The 11,152-nt window shown below is 39.3% G+C and overlaps 1 protein-coding gene across 4 annotated transcripts in view; it reads right to left on the bottom strand.

The window, feature by feature from the left end:
• aspg (asparaginase homolog (S. cerevisiae)) overlaps positions 1 to 11,152 on the bottom strand; it is a 62,041-nt gene continuing 50,889 nt past the window's right edge. For 2 of the 4 annotated variants that reach the window (XM_048235657.1, XM_048235637.1), the window contains 3 exons: positions 8,734 to 8,799; positions 8,246 to 8,263; positions 1 to 1,041 (listed from right to left, as the gene is read on the bottom strand). In XM_048235657.1, coding sequence (XP_048091614.1) covers positions 994 to 1,041; positions 8,246 to 8,263; positions 8,734 to 8,799 — 132 coding nt within the window. In that variant the 3' untranslated portion in view covers positions 1 to 993. The remainder of the gene's footprint in view (positions 1,042 to 8,245; positions 8,264 to 8,733; positions 8,800 to 11,152) is intronic. The other 2 variants (XM_048235647.1, XR_007192545.1) reach the window with 2 other exon arrangements.

Genomic DNA, 11,152 nt, shown 5'->3' with positions numbered 1-11,152 from the left:
TACAGTATTCAAAGTTTATTGGCTGTGTAGGAACTTCATGAATGGGATAGATTAATAGCCCAGTACCCTATCAGAATTTGCTTTTTAGAATATCTGGCTTTTTTTTTTTCTTAAAAAAAGGTCATACTGGTGAACAAGTCTTTTCACAGTTACATTTCTTTTTGTTAATCTGAGACAAAAGACGACCACATAAACGTGATAAATATTTCTCAATTTGGTTAACTGATTTGAACTAGCATACCCCAATATAGTTTGAATATTTGCAGATTGTATGAAAAACCTGAGTCTAAAGTTATTGCAACATCCATTCACTAGTCAATACCACAAGTATAATACTTCATTGCTGATGGTTGCTGACACTATTGCTAGCATTTAATATGCTATTAATGGACATTATTAATCTAATACTGAATAAAAAAAAAATCTTTCCTACGAAACCAGCATGGTCATTATACTGATAAAAAATAGCATTCTGGGATATCAAGGACACACTACAGCAAAGATGCTTACACACAACTGCTATACACAGTGGACGGGTACAAGCAAGCTATAGAGCAAGTCTCATTTTCTCAAAATGATTTTGTGCTTAATAATATCCTAATGAATCACTTAACCATTATCTGGTGGTTGACCACTTAGAAGAAACATATGTGTGAGTTTGCCACTTCTGAAACTTGTAAAAGTCAGTGGAAAACACAACATAACATTCAACAAACTTCTATGCCACATGCACATGTAACAGTGTATCGCTACCCTTCAAATAACTGTTTAATATACATAATATAGAGGTGTGGGTGACAAATAGCCATATTTTCATAATCAGATACATGCTTGTAGTCTTACGTTGTCATGTAATATCATCCATTGTGGATGCCTACAGAAACTTACAGGCTGTCTTGAATGGACGGAAAGTACTTAGTTAACTGACAGACTGGAAAGTGAAGTGAGATAAAGAAAGTTGTGCTTTGAAGGAGGTGATGGAAGAGAATGTCCTTACGACTTCTCAGATCTGGCAGTAAACTCAATGACCTCGTCTTCATCCTGAGGAAAAGATGGGTGAAAAAAGTAACCGTTAGCATCATAGATATGAATATGTAGCTGCCACATTGGACTCTAAAATGTATGTCAATGGCTCTGCCATCTTACTGAGGGCAACACAGAGTGGTAAATGACTGGAAGAAATAGGTGTCTTTGAGTGGAAATCAACGGGAAACAAACATTGTGAGTTGTACAACTTGTATTGCCTTGTAGTCATATACAGTGGGCAGTGCTTCGACTTGGCCAGCTTCCCTCGCGATCCACGCGCGGGATCACGCGACTTTAATTTGTATTTTTCCAGTGACGCTGCAACGACGCTGCAACAACCGGCAGAGGTCTCAAGTGAGCAGGGTGTCTCGTAAAAAGAAATGGAGCTGGAAAACCCTACACAGACTTCACTACAGACTTTAGCAGACTGGTTTAGAAATAATTTAATAGCCAGAAATATGCTTGCCCTGCCCTAATAAAGAAATATTTGGTTAACGGCGAGTGAATCCCGTTTGCAGCCAGAGAAGAAACGCGAGGACAAATTAAACATTCTGGTTTTCTCCCGAAAGTGCAACGATGATAGACAGACATCATTTGGACAAAATATAGAGCATATTAACCTCCGTTGCTCAGCCAAATGCCTTCCTGTTACGTCCTGTTATCACGGAGTTACAGGCGATAAACTATTTTTGATGGTCACAAGTTTACTTCATTAGCGTTTATTTCTTTGATTATTAAAGAGTGTTTTTCATTTAAAGGCTTGACTTCGTGCTTATTCAGAAGAGCATTTAGTGCTCTCCCCAATCCCAGACGTTCACATTGCATGTTTGTTTGTAATGGATGCAACCGCGAGATACGCTTGTCATAGGCGCAGATACCAGACGGAGCACCCACTGAAAACATTGAGCACCCACGTGTGCTAGCTTATAGTCCCGGCTAAATTTACATTAATTTAAAATCAAACATTGCAGTTTATGTTAAATTCAGCATCTCTCATAATGTGATTGGATATGTTGCTGTCAATTCCCTACTTCATATACCAACCACCAATGAGAGTGTCTCTCGTATGAAAATTCCTGACACTTCCCACCTGAAGAATTAACGCAAGGCTTTGTCGGGTCTTCAGCCCCGAATGTTTAAAATGTATATAGCCCTGAACAGGGCTCCGAACTGGTTCAAGGAACGAAAACGAAAAACGAAAACGAACGGAATTTTACTAGGAGCGGAAACAGAAACGAAAACAAAATGGTCTTCAACTGTTCCGGAACAGAAACGTTATTCTGAAATCCACAAAAACGGTTAATAACGTTTTTTTTTGTTCTCTATATATTTTATAAAATTTCACAAAAGCATATCCTATGTCAGGGAGACTATTTCCGGTTGTGCGAAAAACAAGCCCGCATCTACACTGTTAATGTGAGCAAACAAGCCGCTATGTAGCAAACTACTGTAGGCGAACAGCCTAATAATTTGATTTCTGCAGTTTGAAAAAAAAAAAAAAAAAAAAACGAATAAATGGACCTTTGGTCCAAATGTGTATATTTTGTCTTGCTGTTGTAATGTAACCTATCCGCCACTTCGGATCTTAGGCCAGCTCGTAGCGTAGGCTACTGAAACTGATTTGGAAATAGTTTGTAGCCTATGCGTCCACGCCTTGTCGTTTTAAAGTCGGGATTTGAAATGTTTGCGCAATTATAGCCTATTCTATGTAGAAGAGTTAAACGGGAAATTTGAGATAGGCCTTGTCAGCAACAGACAGGTTCGTTTATAAACAGGGTTGGAATTATAGTGCAAGCCTTTGAAGATCTCCATATGGATAAAACTTGGGCTACAACCAGGTAAGGAGTTTAGCACGTATCCAGAAATATTTTTGATAAGAAATTATTTATAGGCATAGGTTAGGCCTACAGTCTGTAGGCTATGGGATGGATTGCCCATCTGAATGTTTTTGGATGCCGCCTGTGATTTATTATTTTTGGGCATAGCTACGGTATAGGCTAAATCAAGGGGAAATAGTACGTCTATTCTAAGGTCCACAAAAATAGACTTGATAGGCCCGCCAAACACTGGCGGAACTTAAAGAACGAACGATATTTTGCGTTCCGAACCGGTTCAGGACCGATATGTTGGTGGCGGAACGCATGCAAGAACGAAAACGTTAAACATAGGCCTACCTGAACCTTTCGGAACGTTTGAAAAATAATTTCGTTTTCAAGCCCTGGCCCTGAATATCATTTTAAAAGTAGTCTGACAAAGCTTATTGTTTTGTGACACAGCTAAACACTGGTACCTCATAGAACGTCTATAACATAGCCTAGGTGGTCGCAACTCACAAAAGTAAAGCAGATAGAAAGAACTCACGCAAATCTAGCCTACAACACGCAGACAGCTTTATGCGCAGGGGAGAGAGTGCTTTATGATTGTTGCCTTCTGATGGTATCTTGCTAATTCACTGAACTGCATTAGGTGACACAAATGGTATTGCCTTTATCTTATAACTCCTTGTCTGAGCGACTACCAGGCCTATGGTTTTTAAAAGTCAGATGTTCCCTGACAAAGACATTCGAACATTAAGAATGTTTATTGACTTGAAAAATACACTAATTTGTGCAAACTCCGATCTTGATCAGACATTTGTTCCCAAGGGTCTATGAATTGTTAATCCGGCCCTGCCTCCAACGAACGCAACCTTCCACCTCTGAGACAGCTGAAAAGAAGTCTAGAGGACTCCTAACTCACTAAGACTTACTTATTGTAGGCTGCGCAAACCACAGGCAAGCCTGTGGTTTTGGGCAAGCCTGCATTCGAGGCAGGCCTTCTGTTGAAGAATTTTATATAAATCCTGCAGTAACAGTAATACTCCTACCCCCCCGCTACCACAGCTGTGGATAGTGTGGCATGCTCACGCTTTATGTCTCCTTCTTGCAAACTAGTCCTATAGCCCAACCATTTAAGTCTTCAAAAAATAAGAACTTGCCAGATATGCCTTCATATCTTTGGGCTTCATTCAGCATTTTGTTCTTCCACTGGAAATGACTCTTCTACATTTGCTGCCTGCTGCATCCTTTCTGTTTGTATTGTTTAGAAAATGTTTGACGTCTTGAGTTAATGCATTAAACATTGTTTGCTGGTAACCAGCCACAAATAGCCTACAGATTCTTGCGTGCGTACATTCTCTATTCTCTCCAAAATGTGCCCGTTCTATAGGCTGGCCAAGTGTGTAATTCTGCGGCATAAAGCAGATGTATTTGTTTATTGTACAGAAAAATAAAAATGACATGTCAAGCAGTCAATTGACTACATTGCAGTCAATAAGTAGGGCAAATTAATTTACGAAACCAAAATGTGGGTCATAGTTGTCTAAGCCTCTATAGCGTAGCCTGTTAAAAACGTTGCAGAAGCCTACCCAAGGCTACAGATTAATTCTGAACAGTTATTTCTCTACTGGCTCAATTATCACACCACTGTTTTGATTTGCGTAGTTGCGTTAACCCAACACTGACAATAATGTAGACAGCAAATTTTGATTTCCGTTACCACCGTGTAGTCAAGCCTTAAGCCATACCCAAGTAGCTTAAATCGAGGTAAATCGAGCTTTTTCAGAAGGGGCGGCAGGCAGAGCGACGCACAGTGGCTGAAAGTGGTACTAAAGCTTCACGCAGCTTCACGCCTCGTAATGCGCGACTGAAGTGGCCATTTGAAAGCGATGCCCACTGTAGGGATGGCCTTGTACATGTAAAATCGTACAGTTATGTTTTTGTTGTTGCATTTGGTAGTCTATTAGAAAACATGTTTAGAGCTGACTGGATTTTGTGAAATAAATTTGTAAATAAATGCGACTTATAGTTCAGAGCGACTTATATGTTTTTTTCCTCTTCATGACACATTATTTGACTGATGCGACTTATAGTCCGGAAAATACGGTACTTAGGATTTGCAGAAGTAACACTAGAGCTTTTCAGGAGCTGCGTGCAAATCCTTCCGCCCAAGTAGCAATGCTTCGCATCAATGAGAACATTGTTCCAAGTTTGTATATGCTTAGAAAATGGCTGTATAATTTAACATGGGTATTTGTAGCCTATGTGTTGTAACTACGCAACAGAGATGCTATTGGCAAAAGTAAAAAAGAAAATATATGGAGCACATAGTACGGAGATTAGCAGTTGAGCTAGGAAGTTAGTAATAATGTTTCATGGATCAATGACTGGGCTCAGAAATAACTGCTTCTTATCATGTTGAATAGTTCTCTAAAAAACCCAGTAGGTTAACATAATAATCCATACAATCAACAAAACAGCCTTGCTACCACCTCACTTGACATCACCAATTCTGTTGACTGTGTTGACTGGTTGATTTGTCAGCAGGATTATGCAAAAAACTACTGCCACAATTTTCATGAAAGGTGGAAAGGTGTAGTGTAAAGACCAGACAAATCATATACCCATTTTTTGTATTTTATATCTGTGGCTACTCCAATCCAGAATGCAACCCTGAGCTGAGCCGCACTCATTTTGAACCCGCAGGTCCAAAGTGTTTTTTGAGCAAGACCAAAGCGTATTGGAGCGGTTGCTGCTTTCACGTATATCCAATCGAACCGATCTTTGAGGGGAAACGCTCCACGTTCCGATTCAAAGAGCCATGTGTGAAAGCGCTCTAAGAGGCCAATCTTAGCGGTTTTAAAGGAACCGTATGTAAGAAAAATATGTCAATTAATCATAAAATGGCCCTGATATGTCACTAGACATTAAGAAATCATGTTAATTTCAAATACTTATATCACTGACAACAGTAGTCCAGCCAGGATATTGTCATTTAAAAAGTGAAGTTGCAGCCCTCAACTGTTGTTGATGTTGTGTTTTGTCATGTCATGATGTGTTTTGAACTGATGCGCCACCCTCCATCTATCTACTAATCACAAAGTCAGTAGTGTTTCGCCATCCGCGTGTGCAACCTCGAGTCAGGGGGAGGGGGAGGGGATACACCACTCTTCAGTATTTTGAAAGTGATTGCAGTACCAGTTTTGGCCACAATCTTACATATGGTTCCTTTAAGTCAGCCCGAATCAGTCTTTGCACGATGGGAAATAATTTAAATTAGATTAAAATCTAATTGCAATCCCTAATCGTGGCAAAATCATAGTCTGTGACTAATCTGTGAAAAACTCTATGACTTATCTTTAGATGCAAGAGGGTCTGAGACTGCAAAGATTTGGAAAAGATTTTTTAAGACTACAAAGTCTTTTGGTGTAAGGATGGCATAAGTCGTCATTTTTATCACTACTTGATACCTCAGCTAGCGTAGTTAATTTGTTCACTAGTGGCAATGGTCATTATTATGGATAGAAATTATGGAGAGAAACATTATGGAGAGAAACATTTCTATATAGCAGTGGTCTTGTCCTTCAACATATCATGAGTTGTGCATGAGGAGCAACATATCAATGTCAGTGAAAGTTAACAAAGATCTGTCAGAAATGGCATGCATAGGCTATAAGCTGAGTAATAATGTACAAGCCAAAGCAACCTTTGTACCAACAAACATGATCATGCATCAATTCATGCAGCCTTTATAGCGATTAATCGTCAGCCACCATTTATATGATAATTATCAAAAACAAAAATCATTAATGTGACAGTTACCATTTTGTATGCGTTCAATTAGCATTTTTGCACGTTCCGAGAGAATGAATGGGGTTTCAGGAAATTCATGAGAGAATGAATGGGGTTTTGGGAAATCGCAAAAAGAATGCCCTTGGTAGTTAATAAACTGCTCGAGACACCTCACATTTGTTTCTTTTCAATAAAACCAGCGTGTATGTTGTCTCTGCTATCTTTAAAATATGACTGTTGCTATACCTCTGCTACCAGCTGTCTCTTAGCTAATTGCGTCTAGGGCTGTCACAATATAAAAATGTCAGAATACGTTTATCATGACAAAATATATCATGATAATTATATCATCGCAATATCAATAGCAATCATTATTAGACAGGTCATCTGCCAGAAAAATTAGGCCTATTTTCCTGTCAAAGTTTTCTCTTTGGATTCCTTGTCAAAACCCCTGTTGGAACATGGAAACATGGGGCCTCTTGAATTTTGTCCAAAAATTCAATATGGTGGCCTTAGTCCAAAATGGCATATTTTTACACACTTTTGGCTATGGGGATATTAAAAAAACAGTGTTATTTTAGCAAGAAATTGTTCTCTTCTATGAAATAACTTTAACTGATGGTTTTGAAAAACCCTAAGTATTTTTTTATCAATTTTAAATCCCTAAATAAAAAAAATTAAAAAATAAAAAATAAATATATACATACACACATATATATATATATATATATATATATGTATATATATATAATTTTGTCAGATTTTTGTTAAATATCAGAAATCAAATTTCCTTCGGACATAAAGCTCTTACAGGTTAAATACAGTTCAAAACAAAGTGGGTACCTTAATAGTGAAATTGAGTGCTTTATGGCCTTCAGCACTCAATTCAACCTGAACCTGTCACATTTCAATTCCCAGACTAGATTCCCAATTAACTATCAATTTAAAGAGAAAAAAAAACATTTGACTAATGACTAAAAGTTGACAAAACTGTCATGACTAGTCTACAAAAGATGCTAAAAGATAAATATGGCTAAAGACTAAATTAAATATGGCTGCCAAATTGAACACTAGAGGTCCTAATTTGAATGACGGGCAAAGTGCAGTCTCAAGTCTTAAGTGTCAGGACCTTAACCACAAACATTGTTTTGTCAGCTCAATGCTACCACATGCCACACGAAACCTACAGTTCATGCACAAGAATTCTGCTTGTTGATAGACTTTGCCCAACATTAAAATTAGGGACCTATGGTCTCAATTTTGCTAATGGGACTCATTATGAGACTACATTCTGAGCTGCATTCACAGATTCACTGCTTTGCAACACTTTGCCGAGGTCAGGGGGAAACAGAGAGTGGGGAGGTTTGGCTAAAGACACAGGTGTGGTCAACAAAGCATTTATTTTGTTCTGAGATGCTAGTGCTTTAGTGTAACATCTAGTGGCACAATTGATCTATTACAGCAGCTTTCAGTTCACTCCTGAAAACACAGTCTTACATAAAATACATTTTAAAAGGCAGCGACTACTCCACCTACTCCAGCAAATACTCCACCTAGTCCATGCACATACGCACGCACGCACGCATACACACACACACACACACACTTACGATCTGCTGCAGGTTCATCTGTGCAAATATGACAAAAAAATCATGACCTAAAAAATTGTATGAGAAAAATAAAGCTAAATAATGTTTATGATATAGTTTAACTTGGAACGTGTCAAATTTCACAAGAACCCAACAGGAGAGGAACAGAGATTCCTGGAAACATAGATATACTCCCATTAAAAGTAACTCGGCTTCACTAAAAATGAGGACAACCCTCAATGAACCTCCAAGAATAAATAAAGGTTGAATGAATGAATGAATGAATGAATGAATAGTAAGTTGTGTCTATCATGGGACCAATGGAATGCTCAGAGCAGACTATGAAGGCTGAAATGAGCCTTGCTGCTTTGGTCAGCAATTTATGTTAGACATGGTTCTGAATTTTGTTAAGTTATTGAGTTATTTTGTTACCTTAGCTTCTGTTGGTATCAAGTGCACTACAGAGCATACTAGAAAACAACACGGGTGTGCCATAAGGTGCAACTTACCTGAGTTCTGAATTTATCAGTCTGCTGAAAAAAAAATATCACCTCCTGATTTCCAACTGACAGAGCCTGACAAAAGGGGAAAGAGACAATTAAAAAAAAAATAAAACAGGTTCTGCATATTCAAAAAGCATGCTACATGTGCAAAGAGTGGAACCTAATCTTCCAAGATGTTAGCGGCTAAAAAGTGTGATAAATGGTTCAGGGGAAAAATAATGTTGAATCATATTTACATTCTGCACATAGCTCTGCATACCCATTACTCCCAGTGAAATATCTCACAAACTCCACTCAACACAAGGCAAACCGTATATCACAATTAACAGCAGACCTTACCGAATGCGGGAGATATAATGCATGCCTCTGTACAATAAGCCATTCCCGAGTAATTTTGTCAGGTAATTATGACATTTGACCAATATTTGAGATTGGACTGAACTATTGGACACACTATTGGACTGAAATGGTATACAAATAGGATTCAAACACTGTTCAAGTGGATTGTGTGTAATCAGTCACGTATGTAATCCTCTCGATTTATACTTTGTTAAATTTAACATTGCCACCATTTAAGTGAGATGTCCATGTTAACAAATAACTTGCAATGGACTTTACACCTAGGGAGAAGGAGGTGTAAAATTTAAATAATAACTTACTGTTACGTTAAAACTATTTGCGTGGTGCAACACATTCAATTTTAGTAGTTCGACTTACATTGGAACTAAGCTAAGATGGAACTTTCGTTTAACTGGTGCAACCGGCTGCTGGTCTGTGCCTTTTTGTAATGCTTCAAAATGTAGATACACACCAGCCCATTTTCTGGGCCAGCTCAGATCTCACACACAGCTTCATAAAGCAGCTACAGGAAGTCCGTCTAACTGTTCCTGCACATAACTGCACAACTGCTAGGTTTGACTGTAGATTAAAACTCGTAATTCTGATTCTTGAAAAACATGAAAAACACACTAGTCAACAAGTGTGAACTGGGCATCAATACCTCCCTCTGTAACTGGATTCTGGACTTCCTAACCAACAGACCTCAGTTGTTAGGTTAGATAACCACACTTCCTCAACCATCACCCTGAACACCGGCGTTCCACAGGGATATGTGCTGAGCCCTCTCCTCTACTCCCTCTTCACCTACGACTGCACAACTGTACATGGCTCTAACATCAATGTCAAGTTTGCAGATGACACTACGGTGATTGGTCTCATCAGCAACAACGATTAGACGGCCTACAGGGAGGAGGTCCAGCACCTAACATCATGGTGCACTGATAACAACCTGGATCTCAACACCAAGAAGACCAAAGAGCTCATTGTGGACTTCAGGAAGTCTAAAGTTGGCACACACACACCCATTCTCATCAACGGGACTGAGGTGGAGCGTGTCACCAGCTTCAAGTTTCTGGGTGTCCACATCTCTGAGGACCTCTCTTGGACCCTCAACACCTCTACCCTGATCAAAAAGGCTGACCAGCGTCTCTTCTTTCTGAGGAGACTAAAGAAGGTCCATCTGTCTCCTCAGATCCTGGTGAACTTCTACCGCTGCACCATTGAGAGCATCCTCAATGCGTCAACCATGTGTCACAGTTTGGTATGGCAACTGCTCTGCCCATGACCGGAAAGCACTGCAGAGGGTGGTGAACACTGGCCAACGTATCACCGGTTCCTCACTCCCCTTGATCGAGGGCATCCAGGGCAAGCGATGCTTGCGTAAAGTTTCTCCCGGAAAACTCCCGTAATTTGCATGGCCATCAAACTTCATTTTAAAATCATTGATCCATTCAGGTTGCCAGGTTGTGTATGAAATACACCCTACACATACACGATCACTTAGTTTCAATTTCAACTGTTTTGTCATAGGCTAAAACCTGGCAACCCAAAACCCAAATAAGGAAGCGGGTGCCAACTGTGCAGCCTGAGTCTCGTCGTAAGCAAGCGGGCTAGTTGAATGGCCTACTCCAGAACTAGCTGTTGTGAAATTGTTGGGAATTTAATTGATTAACACATCACATAAACTGTTATTGAGTGTTGTTGATACACTGAACTTGTTCCCTCGGAACCAAATCTGACAGCAAGCAGCTTTGGAGTTTTAGAAGTAGGCTGCAGGCAGGCAGCTGGTGGATACATAACTTGCATGCGTAAGGTAATGGTAAGGTAAAAGCAACGACCGAAATGCAGTGTTGAAACACGTGTATGAAACGTATTAAATATGCAAAGACAAATCCGGTAACACTGCCCTAAAAAAAAAATCTCCCGTTTTTGAAAAGCTAAATGTTGACAGGTATGCTCTAAACCACCTTCTGAAAACAACTGCATACTACTGTCTACACTGCATATATTTTCTCCTGTCTATGCACCACCTACTTTGTATATCACATTGCACTTTTCTGCTTTTTTGCACTTCTGGTTAGACACA

The sequence above is a fragment of the Alosa alosa genome, chromosome 2 (assembly GCF_017589495.1).
Source record: "Alosa alosa isolate M-15738 ecotype Scorff River chromosome 2, AALO_Geno_1.1, whole genome shotgun sequence".
In the NCBI taxonomy this organism is placed as follows: Eukaryota; Metazoa; Chordata; class Actinopteri; order Clupeiformes; family Clupeidae; genus Alosa; species Alosa alosa.
Note: the sequence above shows the minus strand (reverse complement) of the source record. Positions and strands in the feature narration are given on the sequence as shown.